The 25,335-nt window shown below is 49.3% G+C and overlaps 1 protein-coding gene across 1 annotated transcript in view; it reads left to right on the forward strand.

The window, feature by feature from the left end:
- The first annotated feature begins 4 nt into the window (after positions 1-4).
- The window catches only part of AKNA (AT-hook transcription factor), a 42,842-nt gene continuing 17,511 nt past the window's right edge, over positions 5-25,335 (forward strand). Inside the window, 11 exon segments of the mRNA XM_039866801.1 lie at positions 5-174; positions 5,325-5,711; positions 8,544-9,610; positions 11,383-11,457; positions 16,465-16,621; positions 17,345-17,499; positions 20,107-20,166; positions 22,077-22,204; positions 22,713-22,920; positions 24,513-24,667; positions 24,770-24,949. Of these exon segments, the coding sequence (XP_039722735.1) occupies positions 5,438-5,711; positions 8,544-9,610; positions 11,383-11,457; positions 16,465-16,621; positions 17,345-17,499; positions 20,107-20,166; positions 22,077-22,204; positions 22,713-22,920; positions 24,513-24,667; positions 24,770-24,949 (2,459 nt within the window). The 5' untranslated portion in view covers positions 5-174; positions 5,325-5,437.

Genomic DNA, 25,335 nt, shown 5'->3' on the forward strand with positions numbered 1-25,335 from the left:
GGGCGGGGAGAGGTGGGGAGAGATGCTTGTCTGTGAGCAGCAGCTCGGGCTGGCAGAGTGTCCTGGAGGCGGGCCAGGGCGCCATGGAGGCAGGGGGCTCCCCAGATTTGGAACAAAGACCTCACACTCAGGTCTTCTGAGCCTGGGCCAGCAGGATGGTGGAGCCTGAGAGAGGTAAGGGAGTGGAGGAGGGCGGAGGAAGCTGCCTTCCCTCTGGACAGGCCAGTCACAGACTCTGGGACAGTTCAGGGCCGCTGGACCAGCCCAGCCAGGAAGTTGCAGCTGCAGCAGCTGTATTACTGCTCTCTCAGTTTAGGGCTGAGGAAGCCCAGCCCCTGCGGCATGGTGGATTTTAAGGGGATTTCTTCAAGCCTCGGGATGCTGGATTCCAGTCAGAGCTCTGATTCTGGTCTCTGTGAACTTGGACAAACTCTGGTCTCTCTCTGTGCCTTGGGTGCCCTCATCTGTGTACATAGAGAGTTAGTCTCCCTGGCTGCTAAGGGGCCTCAGACATGATGCACAGATGAGGAGTAGGCCAGGAGGCAGCAGAGGGTGTCCATGAAGGAGTGGCCCCTTCTGCCGCCTAGGCCTGGAGAGGAGCTGGGGACAATCCAGCAAACCCAGCCTATCTCTTCAAGCTAGCGGGGACTAGAGTCCACAGCAGCCAGGGCACCTTTCCACTTTCTCCTGGGCCTCAGCCACTGGAGAGAGCTGGGGGCTGGAGGGCGTACATGGGAGAGGACACTGGCTGGTGCTTCCTCCTGGGTCTGTTTCTGCACAGCTGGTTTCTACTTAGCTACATAGTTTCTACATAGAACAGCAGGTCTATGCCCTGCCAGCTGGTCAGAGAGGGTGGCCGAGTTTGGGGCTCCGACCCTAACAGCCCAGCCTTCTTGGAGGGGGGAGCTCGGTCACTTGATATAGGGGGTCTTCTTTCCCCTTCCTCCTGCCCACCCCCCATAAGTGTGATGGGCTTGGTTTCCGTCACAGGCCCTGGGTTTCAACCCCTGGGCCCCACTTCCTGGCTGCAAGGTCTGTGAGAGTCCGCCACCTCTCTGTGGCTCCATTTCCAAATCTGGGAGATGTCATGGTCAGGGTCGAGGTGGGCCAGGGTGCCATGGAAGTAGGGCTCTGGCTGAATGGGAAAGAGCTTCTGAAGGTAAGGGGAGGTGGAGGCAGGCTGCACGGCTGTAGCTGGCAGAGGAGAACCAGAGAGATGGAGCCATAACAGGAAGGGTCCTCAGTTTCGGAATGGCTGAAGGGTCAGAGAAGCTGCTGAGTCGGGGTGGCTGACCCACTCAGGAACTGGAAAGAGAAATCAAAAGGGTCTCATAGACCCTTGAGAGGGCCAAGGGCAGGGTGGTGGGGTGGACGTGAGGAGATGTACATAAGGAGAGCGGAGTGGTTGGTGCTTCCTTGTGGGGCTAGTTTATCCAGGGCTGGCAGCCCAGCCCTTGAGGGCACTTAGTGCTAATGGGACTTTCCTGGTCTCAGCCCCCAGCTCACAGGGCTGGAGCCTTCACCCAACCCACATGCCTTTTGGGAGCAGCCCTGCTGCCCTCATGGAGGCTGATTGGAGCAACCTGCCTTTGGATGCCATTGAAGAACCCCTGCCCACAGCTTTCCATCAAGTTCTGTTCATACTTTCAGACTGCTGTGCCTTTGCCTATGCTGTTCTTTCTGGAATGCCCTCCTCACTTCTTCTCCCCCCAAAATCCTCTTTTTCTCTCAAGGTCAGCTTATTGCTTCTTCAATAAGCCTTCTGTATTGTCGTTCCCTTCCCCCATGTTCATTTGAAATTTTGGAATGCTTTTACTCATTTCTGTATTTCTGTATCTTATATAGTGCTTGGCACACAATAGGAGGTCATAGGTTTTTTTAAAAGTTAATTTGCACCTACTGGGTGCTATATACATACATCTTTGTTACTTTGTTGCCCTCAGAAGCCAATGGGTCACCCAAGTTCATTAAGCTGTCTCCCAGCCCGCCCTAGCAGGGCGTCACCGTCTTGCCAAAAGCAAAAGCAGGTGGTGTTCTCTCCATTTTACAGTGAGGTAAACTTCAGCCCAGCACTTCACCATGGGGCAGCAGCACGAGGCTGGGAACCTCTGGACGCCCAGCCTGCTTCTTTCCCAGCAGCCCAGTGAGAGCGTGTCCTCATCCCGGCCTGAGATTGTTATGTGGTTGGCACTCATGTGTGCTGCTGACTGGCCAGCTGACTGGCCGGTCCCAGGCTCCATGGCACTGAGGGCCATGGCTTGCGTGGAAGTCAGGAGGTCCTGCTCAGGACAGGCTCACAGGTTTCAGAGCCTGTTGCGCATGTGCAAAACTCCAGCCAGTGGCCGTCACTGCGCCGAACATGTGGCCCTTCCTGGTCACAGTGAGATTTCTGTAATGACTGAGTCATCCCAGGGGACAGGATGTTCCTCTTTGTGCCGCAGAGGCCTCTGTGATTGGGCAGGCTGCTCTGTGGCACGGCTAGAAAAAAAGCCCTTTAAAAAATCAAAAAACCACACGCCTCCCCTGGCCCCTTCCTCCTGCAGAGGTTTCAGAAATAGAAGAGCAACGGCTCTTGGCACCTCTCACACCTGCCATAGCAGCAGGAGCAGGAAGGCCTAGTCAACATAAAGCGCGGGCCTTGCCCAGGGTGCTTGCTTAAAATGCAGATTCCTGGGCCCTGTCCCAGGCTACCTATCCCAGGGCTATCCCAGAGTCCAGCTCTCTTTGGGTCAACCTAGGAATCTGCATTCTTAGAGAATTTGTAAGAACACTCAAGCTTAAGCCCACTGGCAGGGATTTCTAAGAGGGATACAGCGCCCCCAGAGGATATGAGAAAAAAGATTAGAAGGTCCTTTTAAAATATTTATTTTCTACTGTATAGTTTTAAAAATTCATTTTTAGATATATTTTTTCTAATATGTGTAATGCGATAGCATGAGAATACATGTATATGAAGTTATAAAAAATACATATTAGGTGTGCAGGCAAATAGATATTTTTACTGATGAGTTTGTGTAATTGGAAAAAAAAAATGGAGACCACTGGGCCGAAACTGACAATTCCGAATCTTGCTCTGTCCCTGAGCAGCTGGGTAATATTGGCCAGCTCACTACTCCATGTTGAGCTTCGGTTTTCTCATCTGAAAAATGGTTTTCCTGTGCCTCACTCACCTGTTTAGGGTGAGGGCAGATCGAGAACATTCAGGTAAAGCTTCTAGCCCAGGCTAGCATGAGCGGGCGCAGCACATGCAGCGGGATCACGAAGATGCTTGCAGGGTGATCCGGAGGAAGTTCTGGGGGAGAGAGGACTCTTAAGGGGGGAGGATGAGCCCCTGTCCAAGGAGCAGGGCTTGTAGCCAGAAAGGGAAGAATGTTAGTCCCTGTCTCTACCCCAGCCCTTGTTCCCCGGGGAACTTTCTATCAAGGACTAGTTGCCTGCTGACTTCTCATCCATACACATCAGGGCTCTGACCAAGACCCAAGGCTCATGAGACGGCAGTGACAGACCTGTCTGTACCTCGAGGCCTGGAGTTATACTTCATGTCTCCGCAGCATGGAAGGAGGAGCCCGGGTGGACCTGAGCCACAGGTGACCTTTCACCCCAGCCTGTCCTGGCTGATGTGTGGCTTCATGCAAGGCCCCTCAGCTCTCTAGGCCTCAGTTTGCCCACCTGTAGAGTGAGGCCTTTGTATGAGCTCCTGGAGGCCCTGCCCGAGCTCCTTGGGAGGGACCATGCCTGCTGCTCTGTCAGCTTTGTGTTTCCAGGGCTCTCTGTGGCACTTGGCACAAAGGAGGCGCTTTGGGAGTGCTGGCCATAGCAGGAGGATGAGAAAGAAGGAGACGAGAGGAGATAAGAGGGAGAAGGAAAAGAAAGACAGAAAGAGAGGATAGAAAGCAGGCAGGGAGGGGCCCTTCTTCAGCTGTCCTTCCCCTGCCACAGTTCCCTCTGCAGCCAGGCTCCCCCCTTCCTGTTCATTCTCCCTGAGGAGCCGGAGAAGACCTTCTAGGCCACACCTCTATGTGCTTTCCCACATCTGGGATGCCCTTCAAATGCCTGAATAGGACCTGAGTCTGGCCACCACCTTCCTTGCCCACACTCTCTGCTGTCAAAGCACCCAGCCCCTGTCCCCAGTACCACAAACCTCCATGTCTCTTCTCTTGCCTTCAGGCTTTTATACTCCTTGATCTCCCTGTCTGGAATGCTCTTTTTTTCTTTTTTTTTTTTTAAATTGAAGAGAAATTCATGTAACATAAAATTAACGATTTTAATGTGAACAATTCAGTGGCATTTTGTATATTTGTAATATTGTACGATCACCACCTTTATCTAGTTCTAAAGCATTTTCATCCTCACCAAAAGAAACCTGTGCCCATTAAGCGGTCACTCCTCAGTTCCCTGTCCCTCAGTCCCTGGTGACCACCAGTCTGCTTTCTCTCTCATGCATTTACCTATTCAGGATATGTCATGTGAATGGAATCATACTGTATGTGACCATTTGTGTCTGGCTTCTTTCACTTAGCATGTTTTCGAGGTTCGTCTGTGTTGTAGCATGTGTCAGCACTTCATTTCTTTTTATAGCGGATTCATATTGCATTGTGTGTGCATACCACGAATTGTTTATCCATTCATTGTTGATGGACGTTTGGGTTGTTTCCACTTTTTGGCTGTTGTGAGTAGTGCTGCCATGAACATGAACAGGAGAGGTGGTGGCCAGACCCAGGTCCTATTCAGGCATTTGAAGGGCATCCCAGACGTGGGAGAGAGCACATGGAGGTATTTGTTTAAGTACCTGTTTTCAATTATTTTGAGTAGTGGAGTGGTCTTTCCACCATCGCCCCATCCTGACCTGAATTCTTACCCAGTGGGGGTCAGGAAAGGTTTCCAGAGAAAGTGGCTTCTAAATGGGACCTTCCCTGACTTCCTAGGCCTACACAGGACTCCTGCCACTCGCTTTTACCCTGCTCCCACCATCATCGCTCATCGCTCTGGGCCTGTGCCCAGCAGTCGCACACATGGAGCCTGACGCAAGGTAACAATTGCTAGCACACATTCAACATCTGTCAGTGCGCTGGCCCCTGGCTCCTTACCCTGTATCTCAGGTAATTTTACACAACTCTTGAGGGAGAGAAGAATTATTATTCCAGTTTTACCGATGAAGAAGATGAAAGCAGAGTGACTTGCCCAAGGTCACACAGCTTCAAGGGGATGGAGCCAGGAGCTGAACCGGGGCTGTCTGATTCCAGAGCTCCTGCTGGTAACTTTTTGTTCTGAAGAAAGGAGGGGGCTCGAGGATTAATGCTGTCCCTTGATTGTGTCCCCGACAGACCGCAGACAGGATGGCTGGTGCTGAGAGGAGCTGGCGGTGACTCTGGTGCCCATAGTGGCAGCTCCGTCTCCTGAAGATGAAGTGGCCCAGGTGAAGTACAAGTCAGGCCCAATGGCCAGCTCAGGAACAGAAGTCCACTGGGCTGAGCCAGGCCTGGGGAAGGGACCCCAGCGGCGGCGCTGGGCCTGGGCTGAGGATGAAAAGGATGCTGATGGGAGCGGCCCACACAGCTGGGGGGAAGAGGGGCCCTTCCCCAGTGCCACCAGCCCCGAGCTCCTAGAGGACTTCCGCCTGGCCCAGCAGCACCTAAAGCCAATGGAGTGGTACCTGGAGCTGCAGCCTGATGGGCGCCAGGATCCTGAATCGGGAGAGTCTGAGGAAGAGGGTGAGAGTGACCTCCGCCCCCAACCTCACAGTGGTGTCCCCTAAACATCCCACTTTCTGGTGGGAGGTGGGAGTGGGAGGGAGTTTTAGAAAATTTTTAATTAAAATTTATGAAGTCAATAGTTTAAAATTTTTAAAGTTTAAATTATGTAAGTATTATTGTTCATTGCAGAAAAATCAGAAAATATAAGCAAAAAGAAGAAAAACTAAAAATTACTTATTATCCAGATAACTCTTTTCCAAACAAATGTGATATGAATATGGAACAGTATTTTACAAGCTATATTGGTTTTTGTAACTTAATAGACATGAACAGTTTTTCAGTTCATCAAATGTTCTTCGTCATGTCATTCCTAATGCTTGACTAGGAATTCCATGGCATGGATATTCTGAAATTTGTTGGGCCCATCTCTTACTGCTGGTCATTTAGGTAGCTTCTGTTTCTTACTATTACAAATAATGCAGAGGTGAATATCAGCGCATCTTTGTACGTTTGATTTGATAATAACCTTGGTAGTTTAAATTGCTTGGTCCAGGGGTTATACCCATTTTTAAGATTTTATAGAATCCCAGTTAGCAATGGGAATGCTGGCATCCCTTGTTTTCTAAAATAACTCTTCCCTTTGCACCAAGACCAACTTAGATTAACTTCTTAGTTTGGCTTGGCAAGTCTCTTCTCCTCTTGGAATCTTGGTTTCCCCATTTGTGAAATTAGAGTAATAACACTGCTGAGAACAGTAAGCGCTTTATGCATGATGGCTGTTGCACTTAACAGTATGAATGAAACACCCCTGTCTTGAGATTCTGCAAATCAGGCAGGCCCCTGTGGATGGTAGAGAAGCCATTAAGCTGATAGTGGGTTGTGCCAAGACCTCAAGTTCCTCATGTCAGGTTTGCCCACAGCTACCTGCTAGGGAACCACTTTCTGAACTCTCCCTCAGAGGATGGTTACTGGGATATACTGGGATGAAAGGGCAGAGACATCTCTTCCTGAGGTCACATGGTAACCCCCTGCTATGATGTAACAGCTGCTGCCATGTCCTGTGCCCTTACTATGTGCCAGGTGCAGGGCTAGGCAGAGCCCGGGACTTGTTTCTGTCCCTCCTCACCACTCTGCCAGGTAGGAGGGACTAGCCTCCAGTCTAGTAAGGACTACCAGAGAGGTCAGCTACTTGCCCATGACACCCAGTGAGGTATCACAGGGGCCAGGATGGAAGGCAGAGCTTCCTGGCTCCAAAGCTCACTCTCTTCATCCTACGGCATGAACCTCAGTGGCAGAAACTAACTGGCCTGCATGGCTGGGACCTGGATTCCAGGTCCAGGACGGTGTGATCTTTGGCAAGATGCTTAACCTCTCTGGATTTCAAATGTGCCGCTGTAAACAGGAGAGACTTGCTGAAGGAGATTTTAAGGAGTTGAAGGATGTAGAGGTGCCGAGGGTAGGGGAAAGATCCTACAGGAGCAGTGAGTGATAACAAGGGTTATGACAAAGGTGCCTCTCACCAGAGTAGAGAGTCTGTGCTTGGTGGCATGCAGACTGTGTCTCACGAAGCTTTGGCTCTATCCCAGAGGCTGACATAGGATCTAGGACAGAGTAGGTGATCAGTAAACATCGACTGCATGGATGATGCGTAGATGGATGGATGGATAAATGGGTAATGAGTGGGTGAGTGGCTGAGTAGATAAGTAGATGGATAAATGCATAGATAGATGGGTGAGTGGGTGTTTTATCGGTGAGTGGATAGGTAGAGGAATGGATGAGTATTTCTTGACTACCTACTGTGTAATAATTACAACAACTATCCATTTTCTAGGAGCTTTGCATACCTTATTGTACTCCCTCCTTCCCTTCTTTCCTTCTTTGCCTTCTGTCAAGTACTGAGCACCTACTCTGCAAATACAATAGTAAATAAAAACAGAGGGTGTCCTTCCCCTCATGGAGCTTACAATGTAGTGGGCAGAAAAATATTAATGATACAATCACATAAATAAGTGGAAAACTGCAGCTGTGATAAGTATTTCAAAGTAAAGGTATTCCGTGAAAGTCTATTAAGGGAGAATTTGATCTAGTAAGGGAGATCTGAGCAGACTTTCTTGATCAGATCAAGTTTGAGCTAATGCCTGAATAACAGATAGGAGCTAACTAAGCCAAGGGAAAGAAAGAAAACCCTGGTAGAGGGATTAGCATGTGCAGAGGCCCTGTGGTGGGAGAGGATGTGGCATGACTAGAGCAGGGAGAGATGGGGGATGGGGGGGACCCTGGAGAGAAATGGATCAAGAGAGCTAATGGAGGCAGGGACCTCAGGACCGTATTAAAGGTTCAGCTCTATCCTGAGAACAACAGGAAGATATTGATGAGTTTTCAGATAAGGGATGAGGTTGAGGATTGAGATGATTATGTGGCTACTGCAGTGGTCCAGGCTAGAGAGGATGTAATCTTGGGCAAAGGTGGTGGAGCTGGACTTTAGAGCAATAGGTAAGTTTGGCAGCTCTATAGGAGGTGATGGTGACAGATTGGATTCTGGGGCTTAGAGGAGACAGATGGCAAAGATGCCTCCCAGATTTCTGGCCTGTACAACTAGATAAGATGATGTTGCCATTTGCTGAGACAGGAAACATGGGGGACCACCAGGTTTGAGGTTTGAGTTTGGAGGGCCTTTGAGTCAGATAGAGGAGATGTTAGGTAAGTACTTGGCCATGTGGCAGCTCATCGGGAGTCTTGCCATCACCACTGTGATGAGGAAATGAAAGCCCAGAAGGGTGAAATGACTTAGGCAACATTCCACAGTGAGTCCAGACCTGACATATGCTAAGCAATGACCTGTCTTTCTAGAGTTTGAAGCAGAGGATGTGGACAGCCCAGAAGGTTCCAGCTTGCCTCTCAACTGGCTCCCCCAGCAGGATCCTCAACCGGACATGATGGAAGAGGAGCCAGATGAGGCCGTTGGAGATCAGGAGGCTGAGGAAGCTGGAGAGAGCTCCCCAAGGTTGGGAGATGAGACTGGTCTCTGCTCTGGAGACAGTGGTAACACCAGCCCTGAGGCTTTGGGGTGGGATCAGGCCACAGGCTGGGTAGCCTCTGACAAACGAGCCAGTGGAGAAAAACTTCCAGAACACTCCGAGGTCAACCCAACCATTGACCTCAACTCCGCAAGGTCCTGGAGCAGTGGGACCATGAGCCTTGACCAACCTAGTGACAGCCTTGATTCTCCTTGGGAAGGAGAGACCGAAGTCCCCCAGCCCACTGCCCTGACAGAAACTTTACCACAGAGCCCCAGTCACCACCTCCTAAACCCAGACGACAGAACCGGAGGAAGTGTTGCTCTGGCAACCCCCACAGAATTCCAGGACTCCTCAGCACCCGCACCCCAGAGCCTCCAGTGTCCTGCAGATACATGGAGGAGAGAAACTACCAGCTACTCCTGCCCCCAGCCCGGGGACCAAGCCTGGAAGCAGAAACGGACGTCACCTAAGGCTCTCCCTTCCCGATTCACCGGCTCCATCAGCCCCTTGAATACTCCGCCTAGGCCAGTCCAGCAGAAAAGGCCACTGCCCAGGCAGGGAGCCACTCTGGCTGGCTGCTCATCTTCTGATGCCCCCAAGTACGGCCGGGGGAGGCTAAACTACCCTCTCCCTGATTTCTCCAAGGTGGGACCCCGGGTGAGGTTCCCCAAAGATGAGAGTTACCGCCCCCCCAAGGCTAGGAGACACAACAGGCAGCCTCAGGACCCTGTTCGGCCACTGATCTTCAAGTCACCTGCCGAGATTGTGCGGGAGGTGCTGTTGAGCAGTGGAGAAGCCTGCCTGGGAAAGGACCCACCTCCTACCCACCCTATCACCAAGGTACCCCAAGAATTTCAGACGCCCGAACAAGCTACCAAGCTAATCAATCAGCTCCAGGTAAAGTGGACTAATTTCTGTAGGTGTGTCGTCGAGGCATCTGTGGGCCTGGATGCGTTGGAGGCTGGTTGGGATGGGAGGTTGGTGGAGGCCTCCGGCTGGGCTAGGAATCCCCTGCTGGTGGAGAGAAGGTTGTACTCCAAGCCATGAAGACAGCCCGAAGCCCTTTGCTCAAAATGAGCAGGATTGCACTCATGCTGCAAGGATAGATAAGTCTGTGTTTGTTTGTTTTTAACTTCTGCTGTAAAAAATTTGAAACATTATGCAAGAGAGAAAATAGTATAATGAGCACCCCCCCTCCGCCGCCCCACCTCCACCCACGTATACCCATCACCCAGCCCCCAGCGACCTTTATCCATCTATGGCTTCACCCCTTCCCCCACTCACCCTACTGGAGTATTTTGAAGCAAATTTAGCCATCAGATCATTTTATTTAAAAATATTTTAGTGTGTACGTCTAAAGATAAAGATTCTACCTTAAACATAACCACAACACTATACCTAAAAGTTAATGCTAGTTCATTAATATTATCCAAGATTCAGTCAGTGTTCAGATCCCCCCAAGTCTCATAAATGGCTTGTTTGTTTCAGTTGGTTCGAATCGGGATCCAAACACTCATATACTGCATTTGGCCAATGTGTCTTTCAAGTCTCTCCCCTTTTTTTTCTTTTTTGCATTTCTTTTCAAATTTATTTCTTCCTTGTAATTTATTTGTTGAGGAACCAGTTCTGTCCTGTAGAGTCTCCCACATTCTGGATATGCTGATGTTCCCTCTGATCTGATGTCTGTTCCTATGTTCCATTGTCTTTTCTTTGTCCTGCATGTTGTCAGTTTAGAGCCAGAGGCTTTTTTGGGTTGTAATCACCTATTTATTTCCCCTCCAGACCAGGAGCACCACATGGGTAGGGAGTTTTGGCAAGAGCACATCATGGGTGGTCCCTTCAGGAGGCAGGGGATGCCTGCTGGCTTCTCACCTGTGATGTGAGCGGCCACTGATGTCCATTGCCTTGATCCAGTCCTTCATTCGGGGTGAAAATGTTGGTGTCCTCAGGCTATCATCCCTTTTGCATTTATTTGATGGAAATTTTCTATAAAGTTGAACTTTTCTGATCAACTAGTTGGTTATCAAGGTCTTGTTCACGTAGGAAAGATAGGAGAAATGCTTGATTCTATCCTTTTAATTACCAGTTTTCAGAACCATGTGTCAGTTCCCTAGCATCCTTCAAAAATTACCAATGACATTTGTTTTGGCTTTTCCCCTGTCATGACTTGTTTTAACAAGCTCTTCAGTTTTAAAGCAAGTAGTGACTATAATTTTCAAGTCTTCTATTTTTTAACCAAGGAGACCCTTGATGATTCATTCATTCAGCTGTTAAAAAATACTTATTAAGCACATACTACTTAAGCTGGGAATAGAACAGTGGGGAAGACAGATGTGGGTTATCCACAGAGCCCACAGACAGGCAGGTAATTTGGAAGCAAGCAGTTGTGGTCCTCTGTGACGAGGGTTATGCATCAAGGTAAAGCCACCCAGAGTCCCCCGTCCCTGAATCATTGTCTGGATTGGTGGAAGGGGACAGTGGATGAGTTGTCCTGAATTTGGCCATAGGGGTCTGCATTGCATGTGAGCCCGAAGGGGTCTGCTCAGCTCTCATCACTGAGCGCTTTCACTTTGAGGAACCCAGAAGCCCCTTTTGGGCGCTAGGTTCCCTGCGAAGCGCCACAGCAAGGACCCTGAGTGGGTGACTGCTTTGCTCTCCCTCTCCTGCAGGAGGACTACCATAAGCTCCTCACCAAGTATGCTGAGGCCGAGAACACCATCGACCAGCTGCGCCTGGGGGCCAAGGTACCCAGCAGGGGAGGGGTGGAGGTGTGGGCCTGGCCCCCTGGAGATGACACTTTCCCGTAGTCTTTGAAAGGGGCCACTGCCTCTTGCCTCCTGAGACCCTGGGGGTAGTGGAACTCAGTCCTTCCTTGTTCTACCAAAAGGTCACTCCACGACCTTGAGCAGTGGTCTCTGGGCTCAATCTCCTTTACCACTGATGAGTTTTAATGACCTTGATTTCTAGAACTTAGGGTCCCTAGGAATTTCACCAAGAGCTCTCTCTTTCTAGATGAGCTCTGGGGTGAAGATCACCTGAACACACTTTCTAGCTTTATTACTGATCAGCTATGTGAACTTTGGGACGTTACTTGGGCTCTCTGAGCCTCAAGGGAGTAGCACAGAATTTCTGCTTAGACCCTGGTGTTTCCTGCGCCTGATCCTTCCTGGACCACAACTTTGCCTTTCTTCTTCCTCGCTATGCACCACAGCCTCAACCCTTCATCCCCTGACCCAGTGCCGAGTGAGCGTGTGCCAAGTGTGTGCTACAGGGGGGCATGGAGAGGGACATCCATCCATGATTCCAGTGGAGCTGACTGCCATCCTGCCCAGCCCCCACTTAGGCTTGGGAGGAAGCTGTGAATTCTGCATGTAGGACCTTCTCGTTTTCTGGGGTGAGGCAGGAAGTGAGACCTGCGGCAGCCCCTTGTGGCTTCCTGCCTTCCTCCTACCCCGCTCTTGCCTCATCAGGTAGCAGAGGAGGGAGGGGGTGGGAACTGAGGTGCAGAGATGCAGACCCACCTCTCACTTGCCTCCTCTCTCAGGACCCCCACATGGGCCTGCCCCAGTCATGCTTCAGGATGCCTCCCCTGCCACAGAGCTGCTCTCAACCACCTAGAAGGGCTTCTATAAGTGTGGGTAGAGGCAGCCATGTGCAAAACGGAAGGGGCCCTGTTTTAGGAGCAGGTCTCTGTGTCCCCACACTGGCCTCACACACGGGCAGGTCCCTTCCCATCTCAGCCTCCTTGGACACATCTATAGAAGGGAGTTAATCAGACCTTCCTCCTGGAAACCAATATCTTAAGCCTCCTTCCAGCTCTCAACTGCTAAGCAAGATTCCGGGGTGGAAGGGTTGGGGAAGTTGGGGAGCACAGTAGAGGAGGCTTCTGGGGAAACCACATTCTCATGTCTCCAGACTCCTAGAAGGTCTAAGGGGAAAGGAGCTAGTCATCAGGTCCAAACCCTCAGTTCCCCATCTTACATATTGGGGAATTGGGACCCCAGGAGAGGCAGAGGCTGCCAAAGGTCATGGTCAGGGGCAGAGGCTTGAGGCATCTCCTCCCTCCCTCCTTTCCTTTCTTCTTCCTTTACTCATTTAGGGAATGAGTCAGTATATGGGGAAGCACGGACCTGGCACCTGGCAAGTTCTTCCTTAGAGATAGGGAATATTATTATTATTATTATTATTAATATTAACATGAAGGTGTTTTTTGGGTGCCCATGTGCCAGGCACTGTACAGGCACAGGCAGGGGTGGATACAGTGGGAGCACAGTGGTGGTGGTGCCTCCTCTCCTGGGTGCTCTCCCAACCCGGTGGGGACTCGAGTTTCCTCATATGCAGTCACCTGAGCCAGTGTCCTGGCTGGTGACTCAGACCCCTGTCTCATGTGTGAAGGAACATAGGAGGGAAGGGAGGAGAGGCTGTGAGTGGTTCAGTGCCAGATCACCCACTCCCACTTTCTGGAAAAATGAGTCCTTGGCATGTGGGTTCTTCTCAAGAAAAGGGTGAGTACAGGTCATCTGGACCCTTTCTGGAGCAGGACAGTATGCTCCTGGACCCCAGTCTCACAGCTGCCCTAGGGAGCAGTAAGGCAGGGCCCACGATCCCAGCATGCTAAAGAGAACAGGGAGCCCAGATGGAGCGGGGACTTGCCCAGTCCCGCAGGGCCTAGGGCTTCCTGCCGGGCTTCTCACCCTGTTCAGAGCTCTATAGAATGTGGAGACCCTGGAGAGGCTTCCTGCTCTGAGCCTTTGTCAGAGAGGTGGAAATGGCCCGGCTCCCTCAGGCTGAACTGGTGGGAGTGGCAGCCCTGGACCTGCCGAGCCTCTAACTCTGCTCAGAGCCCCCTAGGACGACTGGACCCATGTGGGAGGGGGCCAGGCTGCGGATATTGTCCTGAGCACCCAGGCAAGGCCTGGCAGTGGGGGCCCAGCAACAGTGGGGATCCAGGAGAAGGAGGTTTTTGCTAAGTGGTGAAAAGCTGCCAGGCTCAGGCTAAGTGTACTCACAGGATCACCTCGCTTGATCCTCTTCATGAGAGGAAACTGAGACTCAGCCAGGTGGAGTGGTTTGCTCAGCATCCCACAGCTGGTTAGGGATTAAAAGTCAGGATTAAACCTAGGTCTGCCTGACTCCAAAGTGGGTGCCCTTTTCTCCCCATGCCTGGGTGAGCCTGACAGACCCTGTATGGAATCTGTGGCAGACACACGGAGATGAGGCAGAATGATGGTGTTTATAATGATAATAACAATAGTAACAAGTGAGGTTTACTGACCACCGTCCTAAGTAATTTACCATTGAGGAAACTGAGGCACAAAGAGTTTAAGCAATTTGCCCAAGATCACTCAATAAGTAGGTGCCAGAGCTGGGGTTTGAGCCCAGCAGTCAGGCTCTAAAGCCCACTATTTATAGAACAGTCTCTAGCAGAACCAGACTATGCAGGCTCCATAGCCAGGGAGGCTGACCAGGGAGTCCCAAGGCCTGGCCTGGAAGTATCGCTGAATCTGGACTGGGTGGGGACCGGGAGCCAGGGCTGGTCGGGAGTCACTGCTGGCTCTGTTTTCTAGATCAGCATAAGGCCAGAGTTTATGGTGATCTCACACATTCTCTGTGCTTTTGTCACCTCCCCCCAGCCTCTGTCCCCCATCTCAGCTGCTTCTCAGCTGCTGGGGGATCTGGGAGGCTAAGGAGACCAGAAATTACCCCAGAAAGAATCAAGGGATGACATAAAACTGCCTTTCCCAAAGCGTATATTCTGATGGCCACTGGTTGGTCCACCTCTAGTGGAGGTGGGATAGGGTAGGGGTAAGGGGGCAAGAGAAGTTTGTTCAGAGGAGCTGGAGAAATATTTCCTATTCTCTCCACTCCCTCTCCATCCTTGCCCCATTCATAAAGTCTATTAGCATTTTAAAGGCTGTGAGAAACCCATCTGTGCAGAGAACAGTCAGTTATTTAACCCAATATTTCCCATACTCACTGATCCACCCCGCTCTGGTTAATGTAGCAAGTCCAGCCTCAAGAAGCACCATCGGACATCCTGGTTTAAAAAGGGGTGCCCTGAAGCCCAGGGGTGGGTCCCAGATGTGTCCTAGGAGACAACTCAGCTGCCCACAGCTACCCTCAGCTCCTGACTTCAGGGAATCTGCACAAGCCTTTGACCCCTCTGCTTCACGCTCCTCTGATCCCTGAGACAATGCTGCAAGCTGCTTTTCTTGTTGCTCTGTGGGTTGGGCCTTGGGGGGCAAGCCAGAGGCTGAAAGAGGAACAGGTAGGACGGGGGAAGACATGAAGGGCTGGGCTTCCCCCAGATTTGGGTCACTTTGGGAGGAAAGGGGTGCTGGTGGGCAAGCCCCCACAGGCGAGTCTGAGCAGATGGCTGAGGGGATTATTAAAATCCAGCTTTGTTCTCATCAGAGGCTGGGCCTGAAAGAGGAGGAGGCAGCTGGAGGCAGGGTGGGGGTGAGGTGGGGGAGAGATTTTTCTCCTACAACCAGGACGTGAAGAACAGCTTAAACAGGAAGAGACTGCCTGCCTCGGGGCTAGGGCCTCCTTTACCAGGCCTACCCCGACCTTGGGGCAGCAGCAGGCAGTCAGATAAACTGCCTGACATCCTGTGGAGCTGCAAGTGGAGGCACTGGGGCACCACCCACAGGGGAGTAGCTTTTCCACGGACCTGCCTGGAGGTCAGGGGATGGCTATATAATGACAACGGTGATGGTGATGGTGGTGATGACAGTGGTGATAGTGATGATGAAGGTGAGGGCGGTAGCTGCTGTTTATTGAGCAGTTTGCACAGAAAGGTTAGTTAAGTCAGCTGCTCTAGGACTCAAGGTGGCCGTGAATTCCGGCTCTGCAGAGCTCCCATGCTAAGCCAGGGATCAACAAACTTCCTTTGCAGAGGGCCAGATAGTGAATATTTTTAGTTTTGTGGACCACACAGTCTCTATGGTAACAACTCAAGTCTGCAGTTGTAGCATGAAAGCAGCCATACACAATACCTAAACAAACAAGCATGTCTGTGTTCACTGAAATCTTAATCACAAAAACAGACCAACTTTGCCAGCCCTGCTTTAAACCACCGTTTGGCACATGGATCTCTTAATTTTGAGCCTCAGATGGTCTTCCTTGGCCATCTGCCTCACTCCATCCAGTCTTCTCTCATACACAGGGCTAGTTACCATGTCAAATCCATCCCCGGTGACACAGAGAGTAGTTCATTCATGTGTTGGTTTACTCATTCACCCAAACAACTATCAATTGCTAATATTAGCAATATAATAATTATTATTGGAAATGTTTTTATTAATACACATTGATTATATATTATTGCACTTATATATGTTAAATATAGTAATTATAATATCGTGGCTATATTATAAATTATAACATTATTAATATGGAAAACATAGACTTTGGGGTCAAAGCCAGGTTAAAATCCCAGGCCAAGGATTTATCAGCTGGAGATTTTGAGTTAGTAACTTAACCTCTCTGAGTCGCAGTTTTCCCTTCTGTAAAATGGGGATGTTGGTCCCTGCCCTGCCTCCTTTTCGAGAGTGCCAGAAAGAGAGAATGAGATGCAAACTCTTCGCCCAGTATTTGGCCCCCACCCAAGGGCTCCGTTAAAAGGTAGCATTTATTATTATAGTCATGTTTGTTGAGCGCCTAAGTGATGGTGTGAACGAAGGTGAGGCCTTTTGAGTGGGTTTGCCTCAACCCTGACTTGGCTCTGCCTGTGCCTCTCTCCCCAACAGGTGAACCTGTACTCAGACCCACCCCAGCCCAGCCACAGTATCCACACAGGGACGGTGCCCCAGGGGACCAAGGTCTTGTCCTTTACCATCCCACAGCCCCATTCTGTGGAGCGGTGGCCAGGCCCCAATGAGGCCTCGCAGGCCTCCGAGGCCTCAGGTGAGTCTGGGAGAGGAGACATGGCTTCATTCTTCTTGTGATGTTGCTCTGGGGACACTTGACTCACTCTGGGGTGGTACTGGCTTCAGGCTGGGGGAAGGAGGGAGTATGTGAGGCTCCTCTCTGGGCCCTTTGATTTGAAAAAGTCAAAGGGAGATGTGGAAAGTATCCCACTTTGAACCACGGCAGCCTAGGGGAAACTGTCACTCAGCCACTTAGCAGCTAGGTGATTGTGGGTGACTTGCATGACAAAGAACATTGTTACTGTGGAGCCCATATGGGGTCCAGGCCTTGTGCCCAGCCTTGCCACACACATCCCAGTTAACCCCCATGTCAGCCTGGTGAGGGGTGTCACACCACTAACAGCTGAAGAGCCCAAGGCCCGGACAGGGGAGCTCATGTTGAAGGTCACGCTCCTACAAGGAGGAGGGTGGGATTTGAATCCACATCTTTCTGAGTTAGAGCTCACACTATCGACTGGGAACCCAGAGGCCTGGCTTGGCTCCAGCCGTGTGATCCAGGGCAGGTTCAGACTTCGTTCTCTCCTATAAATGGGGACAGCACTGTCCAGCCCACTCCCACACACCTGGGTGAAGATGGCGTGACTGTGAGATGACGGAGCTGTAACTTGATGATGGAGGTGGTGGTTTTGAGTACGGCGTCAATCTCTCAGCCCCAGGAAAAACTGTTCTTGGCTCCAGTGTTCAGTGTTGTGTATTCCAGGGCGGCCATCAGCTCAGGGAGACCCGAGCCCCTCCTCGCCTACCAGCGCACCCACTCCAGGGTGGCCTCTGGAGAAGCCAGGCATTGCCCAGGACCAGCCCTCAGTGGAGCGGACCCAGGTGCTGGCTTCTCAGGCCAGCCGGTTCCTGGCCAAGGTGAGTGGAACCCCAGCTTTGCCAGGTGAGATATATGTCACCCGGAGAAAGCAGAACCTTGGCCTGCTTGGATGAGAGGCTCTCTGTGAGGTTCACTGGTCACTCTCCTGACAAAGTTAACTTGATTATCTCTAAAACGTGAGCCTCTCCCCTGGTTTTAGAGGCCACACGGCTCCAGCCTCCTTCTTGTTACCCATGATAGGTTTAATTCCCTTTTTGGCATTACATCTCATCAAACTCTCTCCAGTTGTGCTTAAAAATGTCTCCTGGTTCACTGGCCCCCGGGGGACACTCAGCTCTCTCAGGATCTGGAGGGGTAATAATAGAACCTCCACTCTATTTTTCCTCCTCAAGATAAATCACCCCACTTTCTTAGTTCATTTCATTACAGAAACCAGTTCTCAGTCGCCTCTCAAAGGGCCTTTATATTTTCATCAAATAGTCCAAAGAACTGAGAATTATTTGCAGGTCTGTTTATAACTATACATTTGGCTTTATTCCAAAAGTGCTTTAAAGCAGCTCAGAAAACATATATTATAACCACATTCTGCAAACGGAAGTGAGGAAACTGGGGCAAAGGGGAAGTAAGGGTGTAAAAAAAAATGAACTTAGAGTGAAGTGCATAAATAAAATGCTCTGTTGGACGCTGAACACTTCACCAGATTCATGTTTGGTTTTGAGCTTTCTAGCTGTCAATGCAAAAAAGTGAAATGCAATAGTTCATATGTCACCATGTCCATAAAATAAATTTCTTCAAAGAAAAACCACCATTTCTTTTCTTTTCTTTCTTTTCTTTTCTTTTTTCCCTTCCTTCCTTCCTGCCTTTTTTTCTTTTCTCTCTCAATCTCTTTCACAACTTTATTTAGAGATATAATTCACATGCATTACAATGAACTCATTTAAAGTTAATGCTTCAATGGTTTTCACAGTATTCACAGTCATGCAGTCATCACCACAATTAATTTTAGAACATTTTCGTCACCCATTATCTATTAAGCAGTCGCTCCTCATGCGCCTTCCCCCAGGCCCTGGAGATTGCTCATCTAATTTCTATCTCTGTGGGTTTGCCCATTCTGGACATTTCATACAAATGGGTTCATATAAAATAGTTGTCTTTTTTTGTCTGGCTTCTTTCACTTAGCATAATGTTTTCGAGACTCGTCCATGTTGTAATAGTGTGAACAAGTACTTTACTCCTTTTTTGTCACCACCATTCTGGGTTCTGTAACTGGAGAAACATTTCTCCTTGCCCTGCGTTGTTGTAAAATGAAGCAAAGCCAAGGTCATTGCACTGAGCAGGAGTCGGGACACCAGCTGACCCCTAATGATCCAGAGCTGTACTGTCCAATGTGGGAGCCACTAATCACGTGGCTATTGAGTGCTTGACCTATGGCCAGTCCAAATTGAGGTGATCTGTAAGTGGAAAACACATACTGGACTTCAAGGACTTAGCGTGACAAAAAGGATATGAAATATCTCATTAATCATTTTTATATTGATTACATGTTAAAATAATATTTTAGGCTTATAAAATATATTATTAAAATTAATTTACCTATTTCTATATGGCTATTCAAAAATTTTAAATGGGGTTTGTAGCTTTCATTATATTTTTATTTTGTTATGTAGATTATATGATATAATTATATTACATAAATTTCTATATTTCAGCAATGAACTAGAGCTATCCTAAAAAGGATCCCCAAATTAGCCTTTGCCTTTTTTTCTTACTATATTTTTTTGTGAGGGTGATAGATGCATATGGTAAAGACCCTCACACAGTACAAAGTCTTTTTTCTCACCCTTGCTCTTCTGTTCCATGCAGAAACGCTCAGCACGCACACATGCATTTAGAGAAATGATCACGTAAATATGGACGTTATACAGTTCCAATGCTTTTAATGTCCCAAACTTAAATAATTGTTCCTGGGTAGGCAATAAATCACTTTGTTCCGAGTTCAAAGGGTACATGTAGTAGAAAGCCTCCCTCCCATCCCTGTTGCCCCGCCACCCACTTCTCTCCAGAAGCAATTGATGTTTCAGTTTCGTGCATCTTTCTAGAGACAGTTTGTCATACACAAGCAAATATATTTACATTTTTCTTTTTTATTCTCCACATGTTTTCTACAGATGGTAGCATGCTAGAAACACTGTCCTGTACCTTGATTTGATTCTGAAGAGTAGGTCTCGGAGGCATGTATACATCAGAACATACACATGTGCCTTTCTCTTCCCCATGTCTGCTTACTGTTCTACAGATAGACATTTAAACTGTTTCCTCCCCCAAACCCACCCCATCCCCAACCATGCTGCAATAAATATTCTGCCTCATAGGTCTTTATGCACATGAGTAAGTATGTTTTGCTGTTGATAAATTCCTGGAGGTTCCTTCCCCTTTAATTTTTCCCAAGGCTGCCACGGCCGAGGTCAGTGGTGAAGTCAGTTTCTGGCACATGCTTCTCGGTGCTTGGCAGAAAACCCCCATTCCGAGGTGGGACCTAGCTCCTTGTGCCAAAGCATGAATGTGGCTGAGTGTGGGAGTGTGCAGGTCTCATCTTCCAGGATCTGGATTAATGGAGCGTGTTTCCTTCCCCTCCCAATGTCCAGGTGGAGTCCTTTGTGGGCCTGATGCAGGCAGGACGGCTGACGCCCCAGGATCAACTCAAGGTAGGTGCCCTTGGAGCTGCCAGATAACTGCCTCCCATCACAGAGTCCCTGAAGCCTCGTTTGCTGCAAGACAGGCCAGAGAATCCCAGACATAGTGTCTCCTTTTAGAACAAACAGCCTCTGCTTAGCTTTCCATGATAATGACCATTATATTGCAATAGTTACCATTTGTTAAGCAACAATGGTGGTATGCCAGGCACTGTGGCAAGCTCTCGATGAACATTCTTTAATTTTATCATCATAAAAACCCAGCAAGGCAGTTACGGTCATCACTCCCATTTAACTGGGATGGAACTGAATCCCAGAGAGGTGACTTGAAGGCTATACAACTAATAGGCGGCAGAACCTCGACCTAGGTCATCTGATTCCGAAGTCCATGGTCATAATCACGGCCCTGCATGGCTTCCCACCAATTTTCCTGCTGTCAGCAACCAGAAAGAGCCCTTTTATTTTTTTATTATAATAGTAATTACCAAAAAAAAAAGAAAGAAAGAAAAAAGAAAACTAGAGGGGGAAACGGGGTAGACCCCTGATCTAACCATTATTAGTTTATCTCCTTTCAGACTTTGGTATTTCTAGATAATTGTCATCATATATAAAATGTAGATTTCTGCTCTATTAGCTGGGTCCCAGGAAGGAGCAGATGGAGCTCTCAAAGCTGGGAGTGTGGGGGTCAGTGAAGGGGCGGTTAGCAGGGGTATGGCAGCATCAGGGGCCTGACAAGGAACAGAGAAGCCCAGGGATTAGTGCCTGCCCAGAGCCGTTCCCCCCAGGTCTCTCTCCTCTTGCCCTGTGACCTCTCATAGATGTCTCTCACTGGACAGACCCCACAGGAAGCCAGCGGGTAGGGAGCCCAGCTGACACTCGAGGGCCTAGAGAGGCAAATGTAACACATCTGGTTTGTAGAAAATATTATAAGCCAAGTATTTCCCTCTGTTATTATACAGATGTCACATGCATTTTCCATTTACAAATGTGTGGTATGTATTATGTTATCTAATTGGGTAGATGATCAAGGACTTTGAAAATTAAAACCATTCATTTTCTTCCCCTCTATCCTAATTCCTTCATATCCATGGAAGTTGGGAGCTGTTAGAAGATCAGGCTTGACTAGGGGCTAAACTCTAGGTTGTCCTTGGCCTCAGTTTGTCGTCAGTATAGAGTGCAGAGGATGGGATGATACAAAGCTAGGGATAATGATCTCACTTCCTGTAGTTTTTACCTATTATCATGTTTACTATGAGCTCTGGAGGCCAGATGGCCTGGGTTCAAATACTTCTCTACAACTTTCTCGCTCACTGTGTGACCATCACCAACTTAAATAACTTCTCAGTGCTTCAGTTTCCTCCTCTTTAAACGAAGATGATGATGTACCCTTCTCATTAGGATTATGTTAAAGGTTAGGTGAATAATGCAAAGTGCTTTAGCATAGAGCCTCAATGATCAGTAATATTAGTTATTATGAACAGTACGATGGTGATAACATCATCTGCCCTGGTCATCTATAAGCATTTGGGAAAAGAGTGACTAATATTCCAAAACCCACATGTTGCAAATCAAGGATGAGGACCCATGGTCTCTCAAGTACTAGGTCCTTATGAGGGGCATAGTGATAATATATTTAACACTAAAACTGTCATGGAACATTGGGGTTCTTGTAGGTCTACCCAAGAAGGACTGGTGCTCTCTGGAGCTGGTGCCAAGTCTCTACGCTGTGCCTCTGACATGTCAGCCTGATGGCAGAGAGCTCGACCAGGATAGGCAGACTCCAGAGGGTCCCAACCCCAGCCTCCCAGGGACTTGGGGGCCCAGAGGCCTCCGAGACCCAGAGTGAGTCCCATGGCCCTTCCATGGGCTGTCTCGTCTGTGGGGTCTCGGCACTCAGGCCTTCCTGTCCTGGTCGGTTTCAGGGCTTCCAGCTGCTAAAGGCTGCCCACTCGGCCCTGGAGGAAGAGTATCTGAAGGCCTGCAGGGAGCAGCACCCAGCTCAGCAGCTTGCCGGCTCCAAGGAGACTCCTGGGAAATTTGATCCTGGCAGGTACGTGCTGGGGAGGGAGGTCAGGGAGGACAGGTAAGGCAGGCCAGGTCCCCTGAGTCCCCAGGACGGGCCCACTTCATCCTCATAATTGATATACCAGGGAAACAGAGAGAAGTCCTATTCTAATTAACCACATATCCAAATGAAGGCATATTGAAGGCTAAGATTTGTGTCCTTCTGGACTCACTGCAATAAGTAGTGACATTGGAAGTATGAGCTGAAACCCCCCTCTTTAGAGAATGGGGGAACTGAGGCCAGAAGGAGAAGGGATTTACTCAAGGTCCCACAGCTATTGGTGGCAGAGGGGGACTTGGGTTGAGGCTTCTTGCTTTCGAATAGAGTCCACTTTCATCTTGTTTATTTCAAGTTCTCCACATAATGTAAATCATGGTGTTAAATAGAGCTTCTGTGGGCATTCTCTGGGGTGTCTGCTCTGAGGCACAGCCTCCCAGACCTGCCTGATGGGGCTGCCATCCTTGCTCCCAGCTCTGATGTTTCCCCATTCCAGGGAGCTGGAGGCAGAGATATTCCAGCTGGGAATTCGCCTAGAAGAGCTAAAGGACCATGTGGACCAGAACCAGCAGGGGCCTGAGCGAGCTGGGTCAGACTCACCTCTGGACAGACCCCCGGCCACACCTTCCCCACACCAGCCAACGTGCCTGACCTCTCCCTCAGCAGAAGCCTCCATGCCGGCCATCCAGACCCCCTGCCCTGAGGTATCTCTTTGCCCAGTCATGTTCTGTTCCTGCTTTCATTCACTTCTTCATTAATTGACTTCTTCACTATACTTATGAAGTGTGTGCCATATGCCAGGACCCATGACACATGGTGAGAATTCAGTGGGAAACAAAAAAATCGGTGGCTTCTACCCTCATGGAGTTTTCTGTCTAGTTGAACTAATTACACAGTTATTTAATTATAATTTTGAGCAATGCTGTGAAGGATGATTATGGGGTTCTGAGAGTAGACAGTAAGGTAACATAACTGAGTTTGGGGGGCGGGTCAGAGACACTTTCCCTGAGGCAATAATTGTTTAAATGAGATCTGAAGGCGAGTACGAATTACTAGGTAAGAAGAGGAAAAGCCATCCAGCAGGAGAAACAGCCTGTCCAAAGGGCCTGTGGCTAGAATATGGAAGCGTGGGGCAGTTGTCTGAGAGGTGGAGTTGAAGAGGCAGGGGCCCCATGACATAGGGGCTGGTGGGTCATATCAAGTATTTGATCTTAAATTGCTAGGTTTTTCAACAGGATGCCACATGAGAGGATTTTGCAGGAAGGCCAGTCAGAGATGTGGAGGTAGCAGGGCAGATGGGGAGATGAACATGGACTTGAGAGAGATCTAGAAGGCACATTTGACTGGACTTGGAATTGGGGTGAGAAGGGAGCGAAGGATGAGCTCTAGGCTTCTAGCTTTTGGTATCGGATGGATTTGGGGACCGTTCACTGATGGGAAATGCTGGACAAGGGCCATACTTGGAAGGGGTTTTGTCAAGTATTCTCCATTCCACATCACAGCCCGTAAGAGACCATCACAATCTTTATTTTGCAGTGGAGCAAATTGAGGGTAGAGTGGTCACATAGGTGACCGAGGTGGAGTCTCCAGGCCTTGCTGCCTGTGCTGCTCGCCACCTGTGCTGAAGGACTTGGGAAATAGAGCAGGAGAAGGGGCTGTATATTAGGTGGGGCAGGGGCTGGTAAAGAGCTGGGCGCTGGTAGATATCCATGATAGCTGACATCTTGGGCCCCAGTGATTTAGGAGAAATTCTCTCACACTGTGCTCTGCCCAACAAGGTAGAAAAACTACTAGGCGCTATCTCTTGTACTAATGGTGAAAACCTGAGTGCCTCATCTTGAGGGGCTCCCATGCCCCCGCAGTGAAAGTGTTGTGGGGGGCTGGGTGTCCATACTGGAATCGAGGGGAGGCAGGAGAGGTGCCTTTGGCAGAAAATCTGGGTTTGAATCTCAGCTCTGCCCCTCACTTCTGTGTGACTTTGGGCAAATCATTGTGATCCAGTTACATGTCTATAAAATGGGTCATAATAACCATATGTACTGGTGGGATTGTTGCAAAGTGATATCTGTACAGTGCCTGGCACATAGTAGGTGCTCAATCAGTGGCAGCCAGTACTGAAGATCACATGATCTGGTCTCTACATTTTGCACATACATAAAAGTGTGATGGAGTTGATGAGTCTTATCTATTTCTTACTCTTTCGGCACCCAGTATGAGCCTGACCTGAGGTAGGTTCTTAAAAAGTGATGTTTAGGTATCTGCTGAATCTCTGCCCCTCATCCTTTCTGGCCCTCAGCCCAACGCCGCCAGCCTTGGTCCCTGCTCATTGCACATGAATGTGGAGGTGAGCACTGTTGGCGGTGAGGTGGAGGACAGGCCTCTGGGCCTCCCGACCCCACTCAGGCACAAGGAGCTGCAGGTGAAGCAAGACTTCCAGAGGCTCTTAAAGCGGTGAGTGCCCACCAGGAGGGAGCCAGGGTGTCTGGCCCAGTGGCTGGATCTTGCCTGTCCCATCTGGGCAAAGGTCACACTCCTCTGTGTGTCCTTTGGTAGGTACTTCAGTGTCAAGTCCCTCCCAGAAGCTATGAAAGCAGAGGAGGAGGTAGAGGAGGAACAGGGCCAAACCCTGGAAGTTGATGGGCCGGCTCCAGCACCATTAAAAGCAGATACCACCAGGCTCCCTGCGAGGCAGACCCTGGCGCAGGCTGAGAGAATTCACAAGGCCCCCCTTAAGTAAGTCCATGAACCTCCCTGACTTGTCCCACACCAGCTCTGAAACTACAAAGGTGGTGATTGTCTCAGTGAGGTAGAAAGCTCTTCACGGTTCAGAAATGGCTTTCCTCAGCATCTCTCCAGAATGTATGCACTAATAGCACTTGGGTCATGTGGGAGGTGATTTTCGGGAGGATAGAAAAAGCATTAAGTAACATTATTCTCCTTGTCAGCCTCAGACCTTCTAAGTACATCACAGAGAGACTCTCTGTGCTATTATGTCTTTAATGCCCTTCTTGGTCTTCCTTTAAATAGAGAGAAAGAGATAAAAAGTGAGCAGGCCTCAGGCCCATAGCCTTTAGCAGGCAACAGAATCTATCTAGAATATGATAATACTGTTTTCCTGT

This window comes from Pteropus medius, unplaced genomic scaffold (genome assembly GCF_902729225.1).
Source record: "Pteropus medius unplaced genomic scaffold, Ma_sr-lr_union100, whole genome shotgun sequence".
Classification (NCBI taxonomy): domain Eukaryota; kingdom Metazoa; phylum Chordata; class Mammalia; order Chiroptera; family Pteropodidae; genus Pteropus; species Pteropus medius.